Here is a 25,373-nt window from a genome sequence, read left to right as displayed (position 1 = left end):
TGTGAGTCATGCACACGCACCCTCCTCAATGTGTTCCAGCAATACCTACATCAGACCATAGCAGACAGAAATGGTCATCTCAATCCTGACAGCAAGTCCAGCAAACAGAAGTGGCCAGCTGCACACTATTTCCCACGGTGATAGAATTGAAGAAAAATGAACAAAGAAAGCCCAATCATTTTAAAAATATTTTAATATAAATCACGAAATCTGCAGAATTCAGCAGCTTACTCATTGTGTTTATTGCCTAAACAATGGCAATGTCTGTTCCTCTCACTATTAACAGTACCACAAAAGTACCATCAGAACGTGGAAACAACTGCCCCTCACTACCGTGCAAGTCTCAGCAGAAAGCTGAAAATGGGAACTGCATTTTTCCCTCTGAAGTGATTTCAAATCTAAAGATGTGGAAAAGAATGCTGAGCCTGGAGTCCACCACACTCTAAAGGTTCATGTTCTTCTCTTTTTGGTCACACAGGAAAATCCGTAACTGTGGTTATTTACAAAGCAAAAGATGCTGCAGATGAACACAGGCTATGGAATCCATGTGCTACTTACAGCATCTCAAATTAACCGACAGAACTCTCTAAGTCAATTCTTGCTGTATTTTCATTATGAACATCACTCTTGTATAAAGTCTATGTTAACTCTAGGAATTAAGGACAATTCATATAAAATATTCATATTCATAAAACATTGCTTGTTTTATAATATCTAAACGAATAAAGCAAAGCTATAACAGCTTGAATGAGTATTTGAAGTGATTTTAGAAAAATATACAATATATGCAGAGTAAAACAGCAGTAGTAAAAATCATTCAGAACGACACACGCAATTTCTGCAAACTCTTTATTGGATGGATTAAGAAAAAAGTATTCCCCTTTCTCTTAGGGCCTGAAGAGTTACAGGGAGTGCCTTACACACAGTTCTTTGTGATGTCAGAAATAATGGTTCTATTATCGCTGCCTTGAAAACAGAAAGCAGTATTTCAGAAAAACACTCATGGAAGCTGCCTGAGGATGGTTTCCTTCTACAGCTGTACTTTGTTATTCATGTCACCCCTTCCCATTTGCAGCTTAAATCAACTCACTGGACGTTACCCACTTTAAATCCCAAGACTTTTCCTGCTGTAGCAATAAATCAAAAGAAAGATGGGGATTTGTTTCTGAAAGATGAGCTCCGAATTGGCTGCTATATGTACAAACTATAGACCCTTGATTATTCACTGTTCTTGCATTAAACTTTTTGTTAAAAATATGGTAAAGCAGAGGCAGCAAGGAACAATCATGTTTGCCAGCAACTTGTTGCATCTCAGAGGCTCCACAGCATGGCCACAGCCTTGCAGATACCAACGTCGTAATAGTTGAAGTAGCAGAGGCCAGCGAAGGTAACGGCCGACAGCACATACAGACCTGTGTTGGCCACTTTGATGGGAGTATCCCCATGGACATAGTCAGTTATTACCTGCCCAAGACCCCTAAAAAACAAGAGAAACAAGCAGAAATCAAGAAAGAGCTTACGGCAGCATCCTGCTGGAGCAGCACTGCTATGAAAGTGCAAACAAGTCAGTATTTTCACCAACCAATGTTAGAACTACCTAGAAGGCATTTAGTTCCCACTCAAAGAAGATGATGCAAGTAAGAAAAAAATACATAAAAATATTCCATACATTCTATTGAAATACATAACTATTGGCTCAGAGTTTTCTTAATGACAGGGTGGAAAATGTTGATTACAGCTCTCCCAAACAGAGATGTGCCTTTACAAAGCCATGGGCAACTAATCTGACTTTGAAGGCCTAAAGAAAGCAAACTGAAGGAAATACACTGCCTGAACTCTGGGACTCCATGACACTCCGTGTCTTTAGATTAGAAAGTAGCTAGAAATTAGCATTGTTTCTTTTTCTACATCTGTCAGCCTTGAAGTGAACTCCCTGTTCCAGAGTAAAACTGTTCAGCAACAGGAAGACTGCCACAAACTGATGTGGCAATTCTCTTCCCAAAATCATAGTTGTGTTTACCTTCTGCAATGACAATTTGGTAAAAAAAAAAAAACAAAAGAAAAGCAGAAGCATATTCAATTTTCTTCCTAGGATTTTTCCCTAGCAATACTCTCAGTCCTGCAGCGGATGCCATCACAACAGAACACTGAGCTCAGTTTCATTTAGATGGGGTTCTGAAACCTTAATGATGAGTGTGAGAAATGGGGTGCAAGGAAGCCCTAGATAGAAGAGCAGCAGAAAATGGAAGCGATCTGAAAGGCAACCAACTCTTCCATTATGATGGCTATTGTCTGTAAGCGGGCAGTGGAATATGGGTCAGGAGTAGAAGCAGCCACCCTTGCACTGCCAGCTGTGCTAACTTCAGCCCGAGGTACAGTCAATCTTGTCAAAGGCCATGGCAGTCACTAGAGTGTCTGCCTGCCTCTCTTTCCAGCTGTTTTATGCTGAGAACCAGCTGACTCAGAGCCACATCTGGTTGTAAGACTTGGGCCACCCTCACTCTCAGACCCGACTCTGTTTTGAGGAACCCGCTGTGCTCACCAATGGCCATGGAGAGTGAGTGCTGCAGCCAAGGAGTAGTCCACGGCCGCCCCGGGGTACAGGTAGGCAGCGGGGAGCAGGCCCAGCAGGAGGGCACTGACTGCACGCTCACTGGTCCAGTGCAGGGATGCAGCCTTGGAACTGCCTGCAAGGAAAGTGCTGTTCAGTGCAAAGCTCTGTTCAAGTGCTGCAACCGCACAAACAGGCAGCCTGGTCCAATCTGCCCCATGCAATTTTTTCAACCTGACTACTATGCTTTGATTTGAGCAAAACCAAGATGCTTCTGAACAGAATATATGTTTTATAATGCCTACAAAGATTGCTTTAAATATTCCTCTTTTTGCCGCAGTTAAGAGAAGTTTCCTTGAATACAAAGAAGTAGAAACTCAGCAGCAGAGCTCCAAGCAAACACAGACCATTACAGCCTGCAGTCACAGCCAGGCAGCAGAGGAAGCACTGTGGCAGTTAAGCCAACTTCTTTTACAAACATTTCTGTGCATTTCCCACTCCTGGGTTGCACTGTCATGGCCACAGAGCACCAACCTCCCACTGTTGTGCAGTGACAGAACAGCTCCAGCTCAATCCCCGCACCCCCACGCAGTGCACAGCAGCACGCCCTGCCCACCCCCGACCCCGTCGGGCCGATCCCGGTGACCCAGAAGCTCCGCTGCCGTACAGGTTGCACCTGCAGCACTTTCGCTATTACCGCTGCAGGGCCACACAACTGTTAAGCCCTATTTACGCTTCTGAACTTTTCACAGAAGCGCAGAATGACCAGGGTTGGAAGGGACCTCAAGGATCACGAATCTCCAACCCCCTGCCACATGCAGGGCCACCAAAGTCCCCATTTAATACCAGCCCAGGCTGCCCAGGGCCCCATCCAACCTGGCCTTGAACCTCCGACTCAGGACGCTCTCGACCGCGCCCTCACGCAGAGCCGCAGTTCGGCCCCGGTCCCGCAGACGTACCGCGGCCCTCCGGGGCGCCGCCATGGCTCTGCCGGGCCGGAGCGCTGCGATCGGCGGCGGCCGCCAGCACGGCGGGGCGTTGGAGGAGGGTCCCGCGGAGCAGAGCTGCGGAGAGAGCGAGGCCGGATGAGGGCCGGGCGGGGCGGACGGTGCGGGGCTGCAGGCGGGCACTCACCCGTCGGGACGCCGCGGGGCCGCGCCAGGCCCGCCCGCAGCAGCACCAGCGCCGCCATTGTCCCCTGCTGCCCAAGGGCACTGCGCGCCGGAACCGGACGTTGTTGGCTCACACGCGTTTCCGCTTCCGGGTTGCCAGACGCACAACTGTGCACGGCGCGGCGCAGCGGGCCGCGGCTTCCCGGAGTGCTGCCCGCGAAGCGGCGGCACTGCCGGGCGTTGTGGCCGCAGAGAAGCGCTGCGATAAAGGCTGGCTGCGCTCGTAAAGGAACTTCCCCGCTGGGTCCCTTCCTAGCGGTGACTGCGTTGGGGACGGAGCCACGGCCTGAGGCAGCGCGCAGCCCTTCCCCCGGCTGCCAGCCCCCGCTGCCCGCTCTGAAGTGACACGGGGCGCCGAACCGCAGGGATCCGGGTACTTCTGTTCGCGTTCCGTGCGGGCCGAAGCCGGAGCCGCGCGGGGCAGCGCTTCCACCCGCCCCTCTTCTGCCTCCTTTCGGCCCGCCCCAGCCCCTGCCCTGCTCCGGCAGCAGCACAGCACCACCCCGGTGGATCAGGCCTGGGCTGCCCCTGGGCTTAATTCTGAAACAGTGACAGAAGCATCAAACGCGTCTTCATTTATTTATCTGGTGAAAACAAGGCTTGGCTGTCACCTGCAGGGAAAGCCACTCTGTACCAATCTCTCATTAATGCATCAGGCAGACCAGAGCCAGAACACAGCACCCACCGAGGCTTCTCTGCCAGCACAGGTTCAGCACCCCCAGGAGAACCGGGCACAACCCAGCGCTGCCAGGAGCTGGAGAGAAGTCTGAAACAATCACTCTGGTGTCTTCTCTTCGTAATTGTGGAAGGGGGGTCAGTGCACCTTCTGCTGAAGGAGAGCATTCTCTCACGCTCCCTTCTGTGCCCCACTGACCTGTGCACGATGCCATATAGGTCTTCTGCTGGAGAGGGGAAAACAAAGCTACCACAGGGCTAAATCCAGTGACATTTCCTTTGTTAGCAACTCAGCCAATGGACTTCTTGTCTCTCCCCACTCTTATTGCAAGTTTTGGTCATGACTTGGGTAACAAAAAAACCAAACCCAACAAACCAACAACTCCAAACTGTTAAAACTTAATTTAAAAAAATAAAACGGTGCAAACATGCCTGAATTCCCTTGCAGACAGCCTGTAACACTTTTGTTCATCAACAACCAACCAGTCATATAAAGAAAACCTCAAGTTGGCAGAACTAGCCAATGTGCAAGACAGGTAACTGGTCCCCTGCTTTCCTGAGCATCAAAATAGTGAAAAGCAGGGGAGAAGCTACAGCTGGCTGCCAGGGCTCAGCATCTCCCCTGCGGATGGCAGGATGTATAAACCACAGTGCTGAAAGAAAAATACCTGCCTCTGTCCTCTATCGCGTTGTCTGTGCCGCAGCCCGAGCTCAGCATCTCCCCATCAGTCCTCCTCTGAGCTCTCCTCCGACTTCTCGTCAGCGGCCACTTTCCAGTTCTTTCTCTTGCTCCTCTTCTCTGCTACTTCGCTGTGCCGCTCCGACACAGAGTTGTGACGCTTCTTTCTCTTTTTAGTGAAGCGTTTCTCTTTTTTCTCCTCAGATTCATTGTCCTCAGAGCTGCTGGTGGTTGAGCGGCTTGCATGGGAAAAGTCACTTTCCTGCCCAGAGGAAGAGGTAGGTTCTCTAGCAGGCACTTTCCTGGTCTTCTTCTTGCGCCTGTGTTTCCCCTTCTGAGTGCTTGAAGTCTCCTCTTCAGAGCATTCGCTCTCCCTGGAGGAATCTGACGATGACCTTCCCTGCTCCTTTTTCTTTCTCTTTTTGTGTGATCTCTTTTTTTGCTTTTTCTTGTGTGATTTCTTTGTTTTTTTCCTTTTGTGCAACTCGTGGGCAGTTTGTTTTCTCAGATGAGATTTCTTCTTTCCATTGACAGCATTTTGTTTGTCTCCTTCATGCTGGTCACTGTAAGAAGAACAAAGGATGATAAGTAGAAAGCAAACAGGCAGGCAGAGAGCAGCCAGGACTTGTTTCAAGCAAGCCCATCAATTCAGTTGAATAGTTCAGGGAAGCACACTTAGTAGCTGTATTTTTGTTTCAAATGCTTGTTAACAGCTTGAGTCCACACCTTATTACTATCTCCATTTAAGGTATTTGAGCCAGAACCAAGGAGAACAGATACTGAAGGCCAGTGAGTGATGAAAAACTAATTTATGAAGGGTTATTTCCAATCTGTAAGTCTGACAAATACTGTATTTGATTACTGCTAGGTGAACCTTGGAATGATCAGCTCTAAGATCTTATTTTAGAGCTAAGTCTCCACTTTCCAGGGTGCTGGGAGAGTTGATTCTCTCCAGATAAAGTGCAAATCAGAAAACACGGGTATATTATAAGGCAAAGGGGAACCCTGAGCTGATATCTGATTCATCTGATTTGGATTCAGCCAACTGCTCTGGTTCTCTGTTGGTCCAGACCCCCAACATTCAGAGCATTTTAGTAACTCAAGTTAAAGCCAAACATCTAATTAAGAGATACAACCCTCTCCTGAGACTCAGGCAAGAAGGGAACCACATTAATGGATCGCTTTTTTTTTCAGTGGGTATCTGAAACTCAATAATGCTGCTTTGATATTAAAAGTAGATTCATAATCTCAGTTTGTAAAATTCCCTACATAGCCTGACAAATTTGGGATACATCTGTGACCCCATTAGCCTTACCTATCTGTATCGAACTCTTCAGGGTACAGCTCCTTATAGCCACTGTGGCCCCATCTGTGAGAAAGCAGAAACATCTATTAGCAACAAACTGACTGAAGTTCAGGGAAAAAAACTTCTGAAAAGACAGAGCCACAGAATGAGCATTGGTTCAGACAACAAGAGAGGCATCAGAACCTTCCCAGTACCAAAAAAAAGAAGGAAAACCAACTGATTTGGTTAGCAGTTTAAAAGCACTTTCTGTTTTTAGGCTCCTTCCTACTTCTAATCACAGCAATAATACAACTCATATTTATTTAAAATAACCCCAGAGAGCACTGAATTGCATTTTTAGACTTTTCCTTGGACAAAGTAACAAATACTAAACTTAGATGGAAAATGCAGGGCTGAGCTTTTGCTGCTTACTGTGACTTAAGAATTCTGTTGATAAATACAAATTTGGTAAATTCAAATCAGACACTCTGTGTGTCAGTGCAAAGTGCATCTGACTTACTGAATGAGATCAAACACTACTTCGTAGTAAGTTTCAGTACAGTACTCCAGAATACAAGGGGGAATGGTGTTAAAGTGAGACAGGGGAGGTTTAGGTTGGATATTAGAAGGAAGTTTTTCACTCAGAGGTGGTGAGGCACTGGCACAGGTTGCCCAAGGAGGCTGTGGATGCCCCATCCCTGCAGGCATTCAGGGCCAGGCTGGATGTGGCTCTGGGCAGCCTGGGCTGCTGGCTGGCGACCTGCACACAGCAGGGGTTGGAGCTGGATGAGCGCTGTGCTCCTTTGCAACCCAGGCCATTCTGTGATTCTATGACGCTATGAAAGATGCTCAAGTTACAATTATGGTCACCGAATGTTGATGCCCTCCACAGACCTGTCTGGCATGTTGGCTTCACATTCGTAGAGCTTTTTATTCCATGATCGTGCTCTCAAAAGATCATCTTCGACTGGGTTGAGAAAACGGGAGTTCTTTGTTTTCCAGTCAGCGCTGTGGCCCTCCTCATCAAAGCCATCACTGCGCATCCGACTGCTGCAGAAAGAGAACAGTTGTCCTTCAGCTGTCAGTCCTGATGGAGAAACTTTCTGAGCAAGGGGTTAGTCCAGCGAGGGGAGCAAAAATCCAGCAAGTCTTGGGTGTCCATCTATGCAAGAAGACCAACTATCATTTTAACAGACAGTCATCATTAGAGCTCTTCTACAACCAGTTCAGTAACTAACACCATTTACATTATTTGTAAATAAATTTACACATTTATCACTGCCTACTGCACACAGCACAATTCATGGCATGCAGGGATGCTCAAGGCACTGCACTAGAAGGGGTCACCTCGCCTGTCACAACAAACAGCTCTGCAGGAGACTGACAATTTGCAGTGATACACAGCTGTTATAAACACAGAAAATGGGGAACTCGGGGAACAGAACTGACCTGACTGAAACTGCAGTTTGGTCAGCACCAGCTGAATTTTGAAAATTATGAAGAGGGCCTGGAGCATCTCCCATAAGGAAAGGCTGAGAGCGCTGGGGCTGTTCAGCCTGGAGAAGAGAGGGCTGAGAGGGCACTCAGCACTGTTTATAACTATCTGCAGTGTGGGAGTGAGTTGATAGAAGCAGACTCTTTTTGGTGGCACGCAGCAATAGCACAAAGGGCAACAGGCAGAAACTGGGACACAGAAAGCTCCATGTGAGCACAAGAAAAAATTTATTTACTGTCTAAGTGATGGAACAGGCTGCCCAGAGAGGAGAGGTGGCGGAGTCTCCTTCTCTGGAGATATTCAGGAACCGTCTGGATGCCCATCTGTGTGCCCTACCATAGAGAACTGCTTTAGCAGGCGTTGGACTCAGTGGGGTTCTCTCCAACCTCTACAGTTCTGTGGTTCTTTGATGAAAGGTCAGATTTAAGCCCCGGTCTGAACTCTCGGAGGTGAAAATATAACTATATAACCACTACGGTCTCCATACGTTACTACGAGACCGCGATCACAACACGCCCTCTGCTGTGGCAAAGGGGCTCAGCCGCGTCCCGCGGTGCGGAGCCCACCTGGAGGTGTCCGACAGCACTTTGCTCCGCCGCCGCCAGAACGTCTCCTCCGCCTGCCTCTCCCACTCGCGGATCTTCCACATCTCCGACTCTTCCTGGATCTGAAAATCGCGAAAAGGGAACGGCCGAACACGTTGAGCTCCCGGCTCGGACTGCGAGCCTAGCCGCTCACCGCCGACGGACGGACCTCGGGTTCCCCACTCCCCGCACCTCAACGCCGCCGCTACGCGCGAACGCGATCTGAAAGCCGACAAAGCGCAGCCGGAGCCCCGCCGGCACACCGCGCTGCCCCCGGGAGCCGCGCCGCAGGGGCCGAGCACCCAGCACCGCCGCAGCGCCAGCGGCCGGGCCGTACCTTGTTGTGCGCGCCCGTGTGCCGGATGACGTTCCGCAGCAGCACCTTCCCCACCGGCACCCGGGACATCCTTCCTTCCTTCCGTCCGTCCTTCCTTCCTTCCTTCCTTCCTTCCTTCCTTCCGTCCGTCTTTCCTTCCTTCCTTCCTTCCTTCTTTCTTTCTTTCTTTCCCTCCTTCCTCTTTCCGTCCCTCCCGCTCTCACCGCGCAGCTCAACGGACCCGCGCCCCCGCCGCCCGGCCCGATCCCGGCTCCCGGCCGGAAGTGCCGCCGCCGGGCAGGCCGGGACCGGAAGAAGGGAGGCACTTCCGGTCGCTGTCGCTAGGCGATGGCGGACGCGGTGCTGGGGCTGTGGGCGCTGCTGGACGAGATGGCGGAGAACGAGCCGCAGAAATACCGCCGGCTGCTGCGGGAGCGGCGCGCCGAGGCGGAGCGGTTCTGCTCCCGTCCCGAGCCCTGGTTGTGCGTGCGGACTCTGCCCGCCGCGGGGGAGCGGCGCCGGGGGCTTCGCGCCGCCTGCGGGCCGCTCTTCGTCAACGTCTGCGGCTGGAGGCGGGTGCCGGCCCCTGCCGAGCCCCGGGCCCGCATCCCCGTCATCGCGGGGCCGTTGGAGGAGGCGGCGGACGGGGAAGGTGCGATGCCTTGCGCCGGGCGGGGGGACCGAAGGGAAGGCGGGCGCGGCTCTCCTTGCTCAGGGAACCTCGAACGGGAAGGCGGGTCCTCAAAGCCCTGCCAGTGCCACCCTCGGCCGTGGGCAGCGCTGCCCCCCGCCAGCTCAGGCTGCTCAGGGCTCCATTCCATCTGGCCTTGAGTGCCTGCAGGGATGGGGTCTGCAGACACTGCAGGATGTGTTGCCAATACAGTAATTTTGACACAACTTGTTTTCTGTAGCCTCTTACAGCATTATAGATATTGCATATAACCCAGATGTTCTGCAGAGGAGAGAAGCAATGGAACATTTGATTCATTTAACGCTGAAATTCGTAGAGGAGCGATGCAACCTTATTCTTTCACATTCGTACAAAATTGAATCTTTCAAGCTGAAAGGAAGCCCAGAAAGGATGTGGCAACAACTGAAAGGCAGGCAGCTGCCACCACCCCACCTTGGTCAGAACACAGAGAAGGGTAGGTGGAGAGCTGCTTCTGCTGTCTTTAAGGGCCTGATTTCTACAGCATCCCCAGCCCTCACCTCTCTGACCCCACTTGTTAAGCGTAAACCAAACACTTCTAAAAAAGTGAATTGAGTAAGGGTAGGATTCGTACCAGGCTGCCACCTGCCTGCATTCATCTGTGGTGCTTGTCTCTACTTTCCTTTTTATTAGGGTTAAGAAACTAGTGTTACTGAAAGAGCAAATTCCTTTTTCCTGTAGTCTCTGGACATGGGAGCTCTGCCAGGGTCTGATCCTTTGTGGTGCCAAGTTTCTTTTCCTCTAAAGTGAGTAGAAGAGGTTGCTGCTGTAACCAATGCTCTGAAAACAGCAACTCTTAACAGCTCAGCAAGAAAGCAAGTCGTGAGGGAAGGAGAAGCAGTGGTCTGTCTAACAGAAGTGCCAGTGGCAGAGCTAAAATTTGTGTGGTGTATTTGCCAAGTAGCCAATGTTTCAGTTCTTAGTAACTGACTGATGTAAAAACCTCGCTTTTCTTCAAAGAACTGATGCTCCATCAGCTGCTGCACAGCATAGAAGCTGAGGACTGCAGCGACACTCCTGTCCTGCTGAAGGAAGAAAGTGTACCGCAGTCTAAAGTGCAGCTGATAGAGGAAATCAGCAGTACAGAAGTGCCAGAGGAGCTCAGCACCCCTGCCTATGAAATGACCACTGTGAGGGATGCAAATAACAAGCCAGTAAGAATTACACTGAAAGTTGAGTTGCCTGAGGTTAGCTCTGTTTCTGAGTGTGATCTAAGAATTTCCAAGGTAAGACAAACAAGAATAACCTCACTTTTTTCTGTCTGTATCACGTTCTTAGAAATACTTGTTGCTAATTCACTGCTAAGTAGTTAATCACTTACTTCCTTGTTTTAGGATGACGTGATCATCGATGTCCCTGAAAAATACAAATTACAAGTAGATCTGCCAGAATTGGTGGATGAAGAAACGACGACAGCTGTGTTTAATAAAGGAAAAGGGGTGTTGTTCATCACAGCACCTGTTGCCAAGCCTGGGCAATAAGGGATGCATTCTTTAGTTTGTGTTCTCAGATGACAGAACTAAACAAAAGCCCGGAATGAGAATCCTGACTCCTGATTGGTAGCGAGTTAATGGACTTTCTCATCTTCTGAGGTGAATATCTCAAAGGTATATGTAGAAAAGGAAGTCAGGAGGAATAGTGGCCCACTGAGCTTTGGAAAACATAAGTAAAGACTGTAAATACTCAAGAAATAATTGAATACATTAATAGTTGTATGTAAATGCACACATACACTTATTACATCATTAGTACACAGCAGTAGCAGGCGTTTTGTTGTTGTTGTTCAATAGGTTATTTTGCTTACTGGATTAATGTGGTTAGTGCAGCTCTGGTGTGTACTGCATGCTGCAGCAGCCAGCAGAGGCATCACACACAGTTCTACACGTCCTGCTTACAGCCAACCCCTGCTGACCTTCCCTGCAGCACTTTGTGGTTATGTCACTGACTGTGCCGACCTCGCTTCTTATCAGTTTATAAATCTGTGAATGAGACCACGAAACGACAGGCTTTGTATATCCAAAGCATGGTAAGAATTGAAGTTCCAGGCAGGAAGCGGAAGCAACCAGTAACAATTTTGGAGCATTTCAGGCAGGAAAGCCACCTGCATTCATTTACAGAATAAAAAAGCAATGAAAGGTTACTAAGAACAATTAGTAGTCGCTGCCAGGGGGAAAACAAAAGGGAGCTTAGCGCCTATGGCAAATGCACACACCATCACATTATTGCAGTGATGTATTGTAGGGTACATAGCAAATCAAAACAGACAAAAGCTGCATCTTTAAAATGCAAACTCCTGAAAGACCACGAAGCCCCAGGTTCTCCTTTGTTTCTTAGAAGGCTGTACAGAAGGGATTTGCAGCTATTAGAGCCAGCAGGCAGCACCAGCACTGTAAGCACACACGAGGGAGAGACTTGCAGCCCAACAAATCCTATTCCAGACTCATTTGGGGAGTGCAGCTGCAGGGCGTTGACCGCTCTTACTGCAGGTAGAAAACTAAAGCTTCCATGAGCCAGAACTTGAGCTGCTGCTGAGCAGTGCAGCAGGGAAGCTGGGAAGGCTCAAGCTCGGTGCTGTGTGGTATCCCGTGCTGAATGATCATCTTGGGATATCTGTGATTACAACTGAAGGTTAACAGGGCGAGTGTCGCTGTCAGAGGGAACGGCTGAGCAGCGCTGCCTGTGCCACAGCAGCACAAACAGCCACACGACTCCACAGAAAAGCACTGCGACGTGTTTTAGTAGTTCAAAACATTTAATGGAACACAGGTTCACTAGAGCAAGTCTGGAACCCAGATATTTTAGATCATTAAAAAAACAAACCCAAAAACATAATGCACTTTTTTGCTTAAGCCAGGCATGAAAACCAGCTATCACAGCAACCAGACATTAAATAGTTCCCACAAAAATATTTAATTTCCACAGTATTTTCTTTCAATATCTTTAGTGAGTTTTGTAGCAGAACTTTACAGGGGACACTCAATGTGAGACACAGAGCGACAAATCAGCTTCGTCTCTTTTTGGTTTGGTGCGGTTCAGCTTTTGGTTAACTTCCCCCCGTTCAATTCTCCTGGTCGTGCTGAAGTTCCCCCACCATCCTCCTTTTTGCACAAACGTTTCCATGCAGAAAGTGGAATTCAAGCACGTCCAGCATTGCAGCCCTTTTGGGATACAATGACTGGGGTAACTGGACTCAAGTCCAACAAGCAATTCCAACATTTTACATACAATATATACATGGACAGCAATTCTGCAGTTTGCTGAGGCTGGGACAACACAGACAATTCGGGGCAGAACTGCAGTACTGGTGACTAATGCACTCCTATGGTAGAAAAAGCCTGAAAAAGTTTCTGAATGCTTGTATCACACATGATTAACACCCACTGGTGGGATTAGGAGCATGTGTGATTTGCCTACATGGGTTCCAACACACAAAGTCTCTTGGAAATTCTACAGAACAGTTACTTCCATGGCATCACAGTCTGATACTAACCCAGCAAGAGGCAAAGCAATTAAAGATCTTCATATGAGAAGCACATGTAAGTGAAAGTCTATGACAAGACAGCACGTTCCCCGTGATGCCTGAGATGTGACACCACAGTATCAGTGTTCTTTCACCTTTAAAGTGCTCAGAAGGGATCCCAAAGCTGAGAAGGTCCAAACCAGTGCTAAATTCCAAAAGAGACTTGGAATGCTCACACTTGGCCTTTGAGAAACTATTCCCAGGGGCTTCAGTCCCTCAGTGCATCTGCCATTGCCACCCATCCCAGCAAGAGAATAGAATAAGGGAATTCACCTCCTGTATTTCAGTTTCATCTCATCTGAACTCCTGTGGAGAGATGTTTGCAACTCAAATTTCTGAAAACGGAGGTGGTGAAATTACCTCCTATGCACCCCCACCTCATCCAACCTAGCTTAGAAGCAGACGGCAGCACGCATACTGCCTGGATCATCTTTAAATCTGGGATGCTAAACTGTTTTGGAAGAGTTTGCAAGTTAACCAACTGTATAAACATACAGAATAGATGTAATATTGCCTCGAAAAGCATTTTTGCAAACCTTTTCTCTGTACAGACTGGTAAGAACATTACCAGATAATATAATACATATTTAAAATAAAAAATGAAACTCTTTAATAAGTCTGAATACTAAAGTCTAAATAGCTTGTTTAAAACAGAACAGTGTGACCCAGGAACATTCTGCTTTGCATGGTTCAATTATAGCAGCATGGTTACTGGCTTTTCAAGGAAATTCTTGAATTCAGCAAGCCACTGTGCTCCAACAGCTCCATCTACAACCCGATGGTCACAGCTCAGTGTCACGGACATCATACTGGCCACATCAAATCTGGAAAAAAAGAAAAGGAAAAAAAAACATGAACAGAATTTTCTATAAATCACAGCCAAGGCGGTGACTGAACAAAGCCAAGCAGCTTTAATCAGAGAACTGACAACAACAACGGTGTCTGGAGACAGACATCGAACAAAATGCCCACACTGGAGAGCAGACCATAATAATTCCTTTTCTACAAGGAAAAAACACAACTGTGTGCATAGCCGTTATTTCAGAGTTCAGATCCAGAAACTGAGGGCACAGAGAACCAGATGAATGCTTACCCCTTCTCATTGTCAGCTGGCACCAGCTTTTTCTCTGAGGAACCAACCGCAAGGATGCAGGCTTGAGGCGGATTGATTATGGCAGAGAAATTCTTAATGCCATACATTCCTAAATTGGAAATTGTGAAAGTGCCACCCTGCAAGAAAAAGACATTCACAGAAAACTCAGGAAAGGCGTTTCGTGCAGAACGAGGATGACTGAGATACAACAAGATAGACTTTGCTCATTCTAAACATGGACAGAAGCCAATGGCAGCAGTTAACAGCAACTAGAGTTCCTCACCTGGAATTCATGTGGCTGAAGTTTACCTTCTCGGGCTTTAGTTGCCAAAGAGACCACGTCCTTACTGATGGAAGCCAGGCCCTTTATATGTGCATTAAACACAATAGGAGTTATGAGCCCTGCAGCAGTGCTCACTGCAACGCTCACATCCACTACGTGATTTCTGCAAGACACAACAGAGGTGCCAGTTACGTTAGCAAGACTGAAAGAAAAAAAATTCACAAACACTACGACAATTCTAAGTTAACATTCATTTTGCAACAACTGATTAACCTCAGACACAAGATTCTCAGCACCTGGATTAAACCCCTTCAACCTCTGTACAAAACCTGCTCCCCTCCCTCCTTGCAATATCACCAGATTATCTGCTGCTGTGCCATGAACTCTTTACTGAACAAAAAAAGTTTCTGGCTTCGACCGTACCATAAACTTACTGCCTAATAACTGTGTCCATCCATGAAGAATTTGCCTCAGGCACCTTCAAGCATGCCAGAGCAGAAGCTTTAATTATGAAGTCGTTGACAGAAAGCTTAACGTTATCTGAGACCATCTGTAAATGAAGAGATACAAGCTGTCAGTTTGTCCTTCACACGTTGAATAATTTGGACAGTCACTGCATGGAGCCTTGTTTAGAGAAAATGTAAAAAACAATCATACTGACTGTAAACATTTGTATCAGAAGTGCCAAGGTAACGTAGGAGATGAATACACCTCCTTCATAATTCAAGGCACAATTTTCAGTGACTATTTTTCCCCAATCTTGGCTTAGAATTAACATAATTTTGCTTCAAATTTTTACCCTTTTTTGTCTTAAAAAATTTTTTAATCTTTTTCCCTACTTTTCATCTGAAAGAACAGAACTCCAGCACACAGAGTACAAAGTGGCCCTTTCAGGGAAGTTCGATGTCAGCGCACTGCTCCTCAGTAAAAGTTCTCCTTCTGTCACTGACGGTCCAAAACTGATCTACAGCACGTAGGTGAGACACTGAAAGGACTATTTTTCCCCAGGCCAAACTGGCATATCATCAAAACCAGGGTGGGGAAACCTGTGAGAGAACGCAGCTTCACCATATCTCCTAGCTTCAGCTATCTCAGCACAGCTCGCCAAATACTTCACCTGATTGAGTTCTTTTCGTAGCACCAGTACTTCTCCCATGTTTACATCAACAGAAAGGTAGTAGTGAGGTATTGTTTGTTTAGACTGCATCAACCGCTGAGCAATGACCTGTAGGCACACAACAGAGGAGATGAAAATGAACAAATTCAGAAAACTCCTGATTGTAAATCACGGTGCCAGGAATGGCAAGAACGTTCTCACCCTCCGAATGTTGCTGATCGGGATATCTGTGAAGGTCCCCACTGGTGCTGCTGCAACTGCAGCAGCTGCAGGAACTGCTTCCACTGCCGGAGCCTGCAACCAGAGGAGGACAGCACTGTTCATGGCACAGTCCAGGTATCAATTGCAGAATAACTCAGTAGGTAAGGCAAGCACTGAGGACATGCTGTCTCTTGCTCGAGAGCAATAGACGCTGACTCAATCTCTGCTGACAACCAGGTTCATGCCAAACCCTACCACTGATTATTAAGTGTAGTACTTGAGTGATTTTGAAACGCGACACTGAGGCACACAGCGATGAAGTTCCTAAAATGGTAAATCCTGCCTCTGTGCACCCATCCTCAGTGACCTCAAGTCTACTCACTGGGGCAACCCGTGGTGGCACAAAAGACTCCACATCTTTCTTTGTGATTCTACCATCTGGTCCAGTACCTAAGAGTGTCAAAGAAAAATGTAAGAGGATTAGTTGCAAAAGGGCATTGCATCTCAGGGAGGTTTTGTTCAACTGAGATCGGTGGAGACAGCTGCACAGCTGAATGTCCCCAGCAGGGAAAAAAACAAAGAACAGGCAAATATGTAGCTAGAGGGACAAACACCTCAGGACAGCGAGAGCACCTTACCTTTCACTTGGGCAAGATCAATTCCTTTTTCTGCCGCCAGTTTCTTTGCTAGGGGACTAACCAGGATCCTTCCCTTCCGGGGAGGCGGCCCAGGTGCTGCGACTGCTGGAGTTGGAGGAGCAGCAGGCGGGGGAGGAGCAGCAGCAGCAGCGGGAGCTGCCGCCACCTTAACAGAACAAACACAGCCATTAGTTCCACGACTATTTTGCAAAAGTCTTGAAGGTTTCACTTCAGTGCAATCAAAGAACAGGACTATCTCATTACCAGTCAAGGGAGTAACAGAAATAATCTGTAATCTGAAAGGATTCAGAGCAGTTTCCTAGCACTAGAAATCAAAGCAGAAACTTCCAGTACAGGACGTCAACCAACCTATTTAATTTTACACCGAAACAGTGAAATAATGCAATGTATGCTCCTAATTTTCAGGGAGGCATCAAACTGGTAAGAGCAATAGGTCAAGAAGCACTCATAACTGCTGTTCCAGTTTTTGGAGGGCCAACCCAAGAAGTGATCTCTATCACGAATGCACCTGCTAGCCTTGCACTCACAGGATCATAAACATTACTGGAGTCAGGGCTTCACACAGTCTAACCAGCACCACAGTTCAGATCCAGCCAGTCACTCTTAATCGTCCCCGTAACTTCTCTCCCTGCCTAAGAGGGGTCCTTACTGGTGAAGGAGGGGGAGGAGGAGGAGGAGGAACTTGTGCCTTCATATCAGTTACTGCAGTCTCTTGGTAGTCAGCAAAAGCAGGAATATCAGACTCCTTCTCCACAATGATGCAGAGGGTTGTTCCTAATGGCACATCTCTTGTTCCTTCAGGCACCAATATTTTTGCCAGGTAGCCTTCCTCCTGCACTTCAAAGCCTGAAGGAAAAATAAACAAAATTGTTTTGGTGCCTGTCGCACCAAATGGTAACTCTGAAAGATTAAGTAACTAAAGCTGTGTCCTGTATTTAGTAGACAAAAAATTCTTTTCAGTGTAAAAGGCAGGAAAGATCTCTGTGCACTGTACACTCCTACCATGGATTGATGGGGAAGGAGTTACTTCTGGGAGTTCCAGTGGTTCTCTCTCCAGCAGCACAAGATACTTTTTAACTGCCCTTTTTTCATGCCCTGAGCAGCCAGGGAACAGCTGGCACAGAGGCTCCTCTAGATCCTCCCTCATCCGTTCTTGGCTTTGGAGTTGACTCACCTATTGTGGCTTTATCTGTCTCGATTTCTGCTAGTAAGTCTCCCTCATTCAGTTTCTCCCCGACCTTCTTTTCCCACCTCTGCACTGTGCCCATTGTCATGGTGGGTGACAGAGCAGGCAGAGCAACCTGTAAGCCAGAATACAAGTGCATCAGATTTGGTGACTCAAAAGGAGCAGGGACATAGTTGAGAGCTCTTGACTAAATGATGCCAACCTAAAGAAGCAGCCAACCTTTAACACACTCTTAGATCTGATTCCATTACAGAAGTTTGACTTCTTTTGTCAAGGCAAGAAAACAAGCAAAAGCAAAAACGAAGAAATCTAGGCACCCAATTCACTAGCAGGCAGCTGCTGTCTGTAAGGCTCAAAGGAAGGCTTCAGCAAGTCACTCTGTCTCTGACAAACTTGCCTGGTTCCTGTAACAGCTATACAGACTTGTCTTCCACCAAGCGCTTAAATGTGCTGTAGGTTTAGACACGTACTGTGTACAACAAACACAGCACATATAACAGCTTTAGAACAGAACTGGACAAATAAACCAATTAACCACGTTAAGTAGGTGGAGTTAAGTCAGATCAAGAAACCCAGTTCATTTACAAACTTTTCATAACATCTCAGACAAACCAGCTTCCACGTACCTTAGCTGTGAAAGAAGGTATTGAACACCTTGTGTTTCAAATTAACGTCACAGAACTACCGTGCTACAAATGCTCAGGTAGAACAACAATGGATGCACACTTCAGTACCTAAGCAAATAGATTATCCACAAATACAGCTCATTTTCAGCTGCTCACAAACACATCTGGCATGTTTGGAGTATCTCACACTTCTGGGTTCTGCTGAGATCTGAGCAGAGCCCTCAGGGTTCATTCACACTAAGTACAAGGTCTTTTTTGTATCAGAGCTATCCGAACCATAGGAATGTAGCAATTTCTTTCTCGTTTGCTCAAGTAACCAGGAGAAACAAGCATCTCCTACTAGCAGCTGGGATAAAAAAAAAAATATCATAGTAATAAGAAAACTTTCTGGGACCACCCCAAATAGCTGCTTTAAGCATGCACCACTCTGAGAGCCATGCAGTCCTGTTACAGCTAATGCTCTCCCGCTCCTGACAGTTTTTATGATAAAACATCCTACAGCAAATGATGCCAAAAAAAAGAAGTGTGCAACAAACCTTAGATGGTTAACAATGCTCTCTTACCTGCATGTGAGGAGGATAAGAGCTGCCAGGAGCCTGAGGAGAAGGCGGAGGTGGGGGTGAGGGTGCTGCAGCTGGAGGGGGAGGCACTGAGGCTGCAGGGGGAGCAGATGCTGCAGAATCCAGAGTGTAATTTTTAAAGGCATCAACATGTTCAGGCCTAAAAACAATCAAACAAAAAATCAGTCCGATAAAATCGCCATGGCCTTTAACACAGGGCACCCACAAAGCCCCAAAAGAGAAAATTCAATAAAGGGATAGGAAAATACATACTTTTCTACTGTGATACATATTATGGCCCCAATAGGAACATCTCTTGTTCCCTCTGGTACCAGAATTTTGGCCAAGTAGCATTCCTCCAAACTCTCAAAGCCAACTGTTGCTTTGTCTGTTTCCACCTTTGAAAGAGCAAACAGGACAACGTTATGGAAAGGGAAATACCAGTGAGCTCCAAGCCCTCCAGCATGGCAGCATAGGGTGAGGGAGCACAAAGCACAAATCGCCAGCTGGGGAGAGGATGCCTCTCAGAAGGGCGAGTGCTCCTCCTGCTCAGAAAGACCAAATCCAGCAACCAGTCCTGGAAGAACCACAGAATGGACAAGGCCAGAAGGGACCACAAGGATCACAAAGCTCCAACCCCCTGCCGCATGCAGGGCCACCAACCTCCACATTTAACACAGACCAGGCTGCCCAGGGCCCCATCCAACCTCCAGGGACGGATGGAGCATCCACAGCCTCTCAGCAGCACCTCACCGCTCTCATAGGAGAGAACTTGAAAACGTGCTCAGGCGAGGCTGGGCAGTGGCAGAACCAAGAGCACAGCAGCAAAGGCCCTCAGCGTACCTCTGCGATGAGATCCCCCTCACCGATCTTGTCGCCCTCCTTTTTCTCCCAGCGCGCGATGGTACCCATCTGCATGGTGGGGGACAGCGCCGGCAGAGCCACCTGCGGGGGGAGGGGCGGCGTCAGGGCACGAGCGGCACCGGCAGCGGGGAGCCGGGGCAGGGCGGGACAGCAGGGAGAGCCCGGCTGCCACCCCGGCGGGGCGGGACGGGACGGGGCCGAGCGAGGGAGCCGCGGCCGGCGGCGGCGGGGCTCGGGGAGCGCGGGCGGGAGGGATCGAGGCCCGCGGCTCCTGGGAAGCGACCCCGAGCGGGCAAGGCGGCCCGGGGGCGGGCGGTTCTCACCTTCTGGTGCGCCGGCAGGCTGCAGCGGCGGCACGGCACGAAGCGGGGCCAGGAGGGAGGCGGCAGCGGTTCGCCGCGCCTTCGTGCCAGACCGCGGCCCGGAGCCCCGCCGCCCCCCGCCGTGGCGCGACCGATCCCGGAGGCGGCGCCGAACGCTCGGCAGCCCCGCGCCAACCCCGCTGTCCCCGGAGCCACGCGCCGCCACAACACCCGCCACATCCTGGAGCCGGAGCTGCCGCCGCGGCACCGCCGCCGCTCGGTGACCTCCTCCGTCCGGGCGCGGCGCCGCACGGCTCGCACGACGCTGCTGCGCTGCCGTAAAGCGCGGACGGGGTGGGGGAGGGGGGTGAGGCGCGGTGTGCGCATGCGCTGCGAAGCAGCGCCGTCCTTGCGGCGGTAACGCGGGTCGCGTAGGAAATGGCGAGCGCCACGTCCTGAGCTTCTACAAAAATATAATTTAGCATAGATGGCGTCACTGAGTCAGCTCAAAAGTATAGGGGTAGGTGAGTAAGTTGGCAGACGGGCAGAAATAAACACGAATTCCAGCTAACAGAATGGAAGTCCTGCTGTACGTGCGGTATAATAAACCTGCTGAAGTTACTGCAGCAGATTCCATGTCGGCACAACAGCTGTGCTGCTACCAACGAGGAGCAGCAGCCCACAGAGGCCTTTCCCCCTTTCCTCTGCCCCTTTATTACCACTTCCAAACTCCTTGTAAATCAGCAAACATCAGTAAACGGCTGGGGAGGGCTGCAGAGCCGTGGCACAAAGCTGAACACAAGCAGGCTGTGAGTGCAGCACTGCTGAGGGGAGCATGGCAAAATGGGGCTTCTGCTTCAGTGCCAGCTCTGCGAACACAGGGAGCCACATCCAGGAGCTCGAGAACAGAGCAGTGCATCAGTTCTGTCTCAGGTAACACTTGTTTTGTCCCAGCTTACGTGTGATCTCAGTACTGATTAAAGGTACAGTCTTCAGTCTTCCTCCTTCTCAAGTACGAAGCTCCTTGCTGCTCTGGAAAGCATTTGGCCAAATTTGAGTTTCAGTCAGCATGCTATGTGTGCCCACAAGGTGTCACCTGAACTGCCCTAAGAACAAGCCTGAGACTCCCGACCGCCTCCTGTATCAGTTAGCATCTGTCTTTTCCCATAGGAAAAAGGCAAGGTGTCCAGTAGAAGCTCTGATAACAGCACCAAACAGCACTAGCCCCTGAACTGGCAACTACAGACCTTGAAAACTGTCTCCATAAAATCCTGGATGTGTGGCTCTTGTTGAAATAGAATCAGTGAGCAAAAACTGAAAAAACACTTGAGAAAAAAAGCCTGCAATTGAAATACAATTGGTTCCAATATAACAACCCCACACTGTCCTTATCAACCCACTAAAGATCATGCAACAGAAAACTGTTTCCAGGGAGGAAGCAAATCCTTCTTTTCCAAGCGAGATGGGTTCCCCTGCCCTGCACCCACCGATGAACTTGCCCACTGATGAGCTCTCCTACTGATATTAGCCTCTGTCTGTAAAGAAAAAGTCACACAACAAATCATACAGTGCAGCAGGCGTGCCATCTTGTGCCAGACTGGCACAGGGCCTTGTAAAATCCTTGAGCTCTTTCCTGGACAGTGAAGCAGTGAAAGAAGAAATAGCGTTCTTACTGCCTGCATAAGCTGGCAAAACATAAAATCCAATAGGAACTAGTTGGATCTCCAAAGTAAAATAAAGTCAAACCCAGTGTTGTGTGAACAGAAGACCATACAAAACATCTCAGCATCCACTAGAGAGTAAAACACCGTATAATGCGTGCAGAAATATACAGAAAGCACTTGCACTGGTATAAAAATATCCACAGTCCTCAGACAATGTAAACTGGTACAAAATAATTCCGAACAGTAACATATTTACAAAAGGACACGTTAATATAAAACAGTAAAACCAGGTTCACCCCCTCCTAGCCTCATGCACGGTACAGACATGCAGGCAGCCCATGAAAGGGCCACATGGACTGAGAATGAGCAGAGCCTTGACTTGCCTTTTGAACTTTTAAATCAACAGTGTCTGCTGCAGACCAGAGCCAGTGCTGTGCAAGTACAGCTGACAGGCAGCAGGAGGACAGAGGCAGGCAAAGCAGGGGAAAAACAGAATGAACAAAAAGCAAAACAAACCCCACAGAGCCTCAGGGATCTCAGGGCTCAGACCCTCTCAATCAACTGTTCAATTCCTTGCTCCTCCAGAAAGCCCAGCAATAGGCATAGCAAGGAAATGGTGCTACTGACAGGACTTATTATAAGAGTATTGATGTTTGGTGGCTCTAGCAACCAGCAGACAGTAGCATAGTGATGCCTGTGCACAGGAGGTGACAATCAGTTGCTATGATAACAGAGGAGGCAGCAGGAGTGCAGAGAGGGGTTTAACAAGGAAGGGGGAGGGGCTAAGAGTACCTTGGGGAAGCAGCTGATCCAAAAACGAAAACTTTCACCAGAAAAGTTAAGTACCAAGATCCCACAGTCCCCATGGCAACAAAACAAACCCAGAGGGTCTTGGAAGTACATCTTTGGAGGACAAATGGGAGAAGCAAGGCTAGGAACCAGAAGCCTGAATTTGGCAGAAAGGGAGCTTTGCCAAGCTGGTGATCTTTGCTTCAGATGATGCATAAAACCTCCAGAAGACTGTCTTCCTTCCCCAGGTCTGCTCAGTCTGACTGTCCACAAAGTTCACTCTGCTCCTGCAACACATGCAAGGTCAAGACCAAAGCTGGTCAAACCTTCTGCTTGCACAATCTAGCTGTTTCTTCAGACTCACAAAGGCAAAGCTTCACATTTTTGCCCTCAGAGTAGATTTATGCAGTACTGTGTACAACAAACCAGAGTTGAGATGCCCAGCTCACAGACTGCAGCACATACAGCAGGAATTGAGAAGCAAGGGAAAGGAAAAATGCATCATTAAGGCTGTTAGGGTTTAGTTGACAGGAAAAAGCAAGGTGTTTCTTTCCCACAGATAGCTGTTTCAGTCCCACAACGCTGTCTGTATTTGGCCACAGAAAGCCAGGTGTCCACGCCAGCCGTCCGTGCACACAACGTGCATTACCCGCTGTTTGCAGAGAAGCCCTTTCTCTTGGCAGCTTGCGTTGGACTCCTTCCAGCACACATGCTTTTTGGTCACTCTCTGAGCTCAGCAGCCAGTCACAGGTTTCCATAGTGACAAGACCTAAAAGCTTGATTAATTCTCCCCATGGTCTTCTTCCACCCAGGCCACAATTTTCCCCTCCCATCCAGGAATGATGTCATCATCATGGAATACCTATGAAAAAAGAGTCCAGTCACATCTGAAGTCTGGTCACTGCTCTCCCACATGTGAATAGCATTAGAGGCAGGCATCAAGTCAGAGATCCAGGTTTCCAAGTTACAATTCTACAACACAGCTCACATAACACGCACCTCACCCAACGCTGACACATCTCAATGTTTTCAGATTTTAAGTTGAAAACTAGATCTGGCTCCTTCTTCAACCTTAACAGTCTTTACTATTTTTTAATCAGAAAAAGTGAAATAAACACAGGAAACACATCTCTTATCCATCAGAACACAATTCCCATCTGTTTCTGCAGAATGGCTAAATAGTTAGCTGACCGTTCCCAAGGGAAGGCAGCCCTCTGCACTTGTCTTCATCAATTTGTGAAACAGGAACTACCCTCAATAACCTTTAATGAATCCAATCCATACCAACACCAGCTTAAGCTCAAAGAGGTATAATTCAGCACACAAAGGAAAAGATGCACACAGATAAGATAAACACAGCTCCTCTGAAAGACCTTTAAAATGACGTAGGAGGACATTTTTAAAATAAATGTTGCAACAGATTTCATAAAGCCACTGTAAGAGCCAGAAGTGTAGCCTGTGTTTTGCCAATAGCCTTTGCCTATAGGGCTCTGGAAACCCCAGACAAGCAGTCACGTTTGTATCATTGCTCTGGCTGACGATAAAAACATCTCATTTTTGGCTTCTCAGAAGAAGGAGCTTAACCTACAATTGTGGAACCTGGCTGTCTGTTTGGAGACACAAAGATTGTTTTAGTTTAGAAGTAATGTGAGCAAGGTCTCCAGGGCTGTGTCACAACACTGAACCCAGCAATGGCCAACAGTGAAATTGGACACCTACCTCCTCTTTGACTGTGCCAAACTCCGGATCCAGGGCTTTGAAGTGGTACCGGTGGGTTCCTTCACGATCAATAGCTACCTTAAAATCCTTCAGAGTCACTTCCCCTAGCCTGCAAAAAGAATCCAACACTACCCTTAGTACCCTGGACAGGCTTTATCTCAAGTGTTATTGTATGGCATGCAGGGTCACAGCACAAGTCAGACTAGGCTCTCAGAACATAAGCCACAGGGATGTGAAGAGCGTGCCCCTCCAGGAACACTTCTGTCAACCCCAAGGTCCTCTTCAGAGGAAGAACTTCCTCCAAATTTTATAGGAACCACCTTGAAACTGCCTTTCTCCCTTTCCCATTCGCACTGATTGGTGTGTTTTTTGGCACAGGAGTCCTGTGCTATATGCCAGAACAGAACTGCTTGGATGCCTTCTCTTTGAAGTTAATTAAAAAACAAAAAATTTCCTAGGGGTCTAAAACAAACATATCAGCTAGAGGACTGCTTTCAGTCAGTGGTATAAAAATCCAGTGCCTAAGTTAAAGGGAACCTGTGCTAGTGGTGACCATACCCAGAAGAGATCAGACTATTGTTCTCAAGGAAACAAGTACCTCCCAAATCAAAGCAAGGCAAAACTAAATCTCACCTCTTTGGTATGTTGACCATGAAAGGTGTGAGGGAGCGGTCAGTGAAGTACAACACTTTGGTGCAGGCACTGGTACTCATCACAGGTGTGCTGTGAGAATGAGGCAGTTCTGCAAGGAAAAGAACCCAGAGCACAATAATTGGAGAACAACCTGTCTCACACCACAACAGGAGACAAGAGATGCTCTCAGCATCAAACTTGCCATCAGGAACAAAGAATCTCCAGGTGGGATGAGATTCTTACAGAAGTGGCTATCCCTGAGAAGGACCAGGTATTCCTCTGCTTAATGAAAAGCTTTGGATTTTAAGGTAACAACAAATTCAAATGTGTCAGCTTATAAGATTTTCCTACCAATGCCTTCCAGGATTCCTATTCTACCTATTGAGGAGCTTGCTGCTTACCACCTACTCCACATGCAATGACAGGAAAACCCTTCTGGAAGAGAAGGTACTGGAGTGTAATCCATCCTACTGTCTAGGCAAACTACAGCACCACTTGCCTTCACTTGCAGATACATTGAGCAGGATGGTCTGATTGATCACCATCATTAAAGGAAAAGGTTACCTATCTCCTCCCCACCTGTCCATTCAGCTTGCTCAGGATGAGTGTTTGTGCACATATTTTTCTTCGCTCATTTGTGTTTCTCTCCCCTCTGGATATTGCCTAGTTTCCCCTGCCCTTTCAGTGTGCT

The 25,373-nt window shown here is 48.1% G+C and overlaps 5 protein-coding genes across 14 annotated transcripts in view; 1 reads left to right on the top strand and 4 right to left on the bottom strand.

The window, feature by feature from the left end:
* Positions 1-835: 835 nt before the first annotated feature.
* SDHD (succinate dehydrogenase complex subunit D) lies at positions 836-3,801 on the bottom strand. The gene is made up of 4 exons (XM_052697013.1): positions 3,686-3,801; positions 3,511-3,615; positions 2,543-2,687; positions 836-1,477 (listed from the first exon to the last, which is right to left on the bottom strand). Exons 1-4 carry the CDS (start codon positions 3,741-3,743, stop codon positions 1,312-1,314), a joined length of 474 nt encoding a protein of 157 aa, XP_052552973.1. The 5' UTR covers positions 3,744-3,801; the 3' UTR covers positions 836-1,311.
* A 479-nt stretch (positions 3,802-4,280) lies between these two features.
* On the bottom strand, positions 4,281-9,024 carry NKAPD1 (NKAP domain containing 1). Of its 4 annotated transcripts, none has more exons than XR_008209867.1 (6): positions 8,779-9,024; positions 8,424-8,524; positions 7,257-7,412; positions 6,393-6,446; positions 5,067-5,640; positions 4,281-4,625 (listed from the first exon to the last, which is right to left on the bottom strand). XR_008209867.1 is itself a non-coding variant. In XM_052697011.1 (5 exons), exons 1-5 carry the CDS (start codon positions 8,845-8,847, stop codon positions 5,124-5,126), a joined length of 897 nt encoding a protein of 298 aa, XP_052552971.1. In that variant the 5' UTR covers positions 8,848-9,024; the 3' UTR covers positions 5,010-5,123. The 4 variants fall into 4 exon arrangements, 1 of the variants encoding a protein (XP_052552971.1); XR_008209869.1 differs by having other exon boundaries at positions 5,071-5,640; XR_008209868.1 differs by having other exon boundaries at positions 4,281-4,622; positions 5,071-5,640.
* An 81-nt stretch (positions 9,025-9,105) lies between these two features.
* Positions 9,106-12,834, top strand: PIH1D2 (PIH1 domain containing 2). The gene is made up of 4 exons (XM_052697010.1): positions 9,106-9,409; positions 9,669-9,902; positions 10,427-10,692; positions 10,801-12,834. Exons 1-4 carry the CDS (start codon positions 9,106-9,108, stop codon positions 10,945-10,947), a joined length of 951 nt encoding a protein of 316 aa, XP_052552970.1. The 3' UTR covers positions 10,948-12,834.
* A 738-nt stretch (positions 12,835-13,572) lies between these two features.
* On the bottom strand, positions 13,573-20,279 carry DLAT (dihydrolipoamide S-acetyltransferase). Its single transcript, XM_052697004.1, has 14 exons — positions 19,899-20,279; positions 19,555-19,656; positions 18,985-19,109; positions 18,715-18,871; positions 17,514-17,640; positions 16,989-17,185; positions 16,319-16,484; positions 16,063-16,130; positions 15,681-15,773; positions 15,480-15,587; positions 14,797-14,912; positions 14,363-14,525; positions 14,080-14,216; positions 13,573-13,810 (listed from the first exon to the last, which is right to left on the bottom strand). Exons 1-14 carry the CDS (start codon positions 20,262-20,264, stop codon positions 13,681-13,683), a joined length of 2,055 nt encoding a protein of 684 aa, XP_052552964.1. The 5' UTR covers positions 20,265-20,279; the 3' UTR covers positions 13,573-13,680.
* Positions 20,280-21,203: 924 nt separating this feature from the next.
* The window catches only part of DIXDC1 (DIX domain containing 1), a 29,358-nt gene continuing 25,188 nt past the window's right edge, over positions 21,204-25,373 (bottom strand). For all 7 annotated transcript variants that reach the window (XM_052696998.1, XM_052696997.1, XM_052696999.1 and 4 more), the window contains 3 exons: positions 24,683-24,791; positions 24,050-24,158; positions 21,204-23,192 (listed from right to left, as the gene is read on the bottom strand). In XM_052696998.1, coding sequence (XP_052552958.1) covers positions 23,112-23,192; positions 24,050-24,158; positions 24,683-24,791 — 299 coding nt within the window. In that variant the 3' untranslated portion in view covers positions 21,204-23,111. The remainder of the gene's footprint in view (positions 23,193-24,049; positions 24,159-24,682; positions 24,792-25,373) is intronic.

This window comes from Tympanuchus pallidicinctus, unplaced genomic scaffold (genome assembly GCF_026119805.1).
Source record: "Tympanuchus pallidicinctus isolate F22 unplaced genomic scaffold, pur_lepc_1.0 scaffold30, whole genome shotgun sequence".
Taxonomy (NCBI): Eukaryota; Metazoa; Chordata; class Aves; order Galliformes; family Phasianidae; genus Tympanuchus; species Tympanuchus pallidicinctus.
The sequence above is the reverse complement of the archived record's forward strand: the minus strand, read 5'-3'. Positions and strand labels throughout refer to the sequence as shown.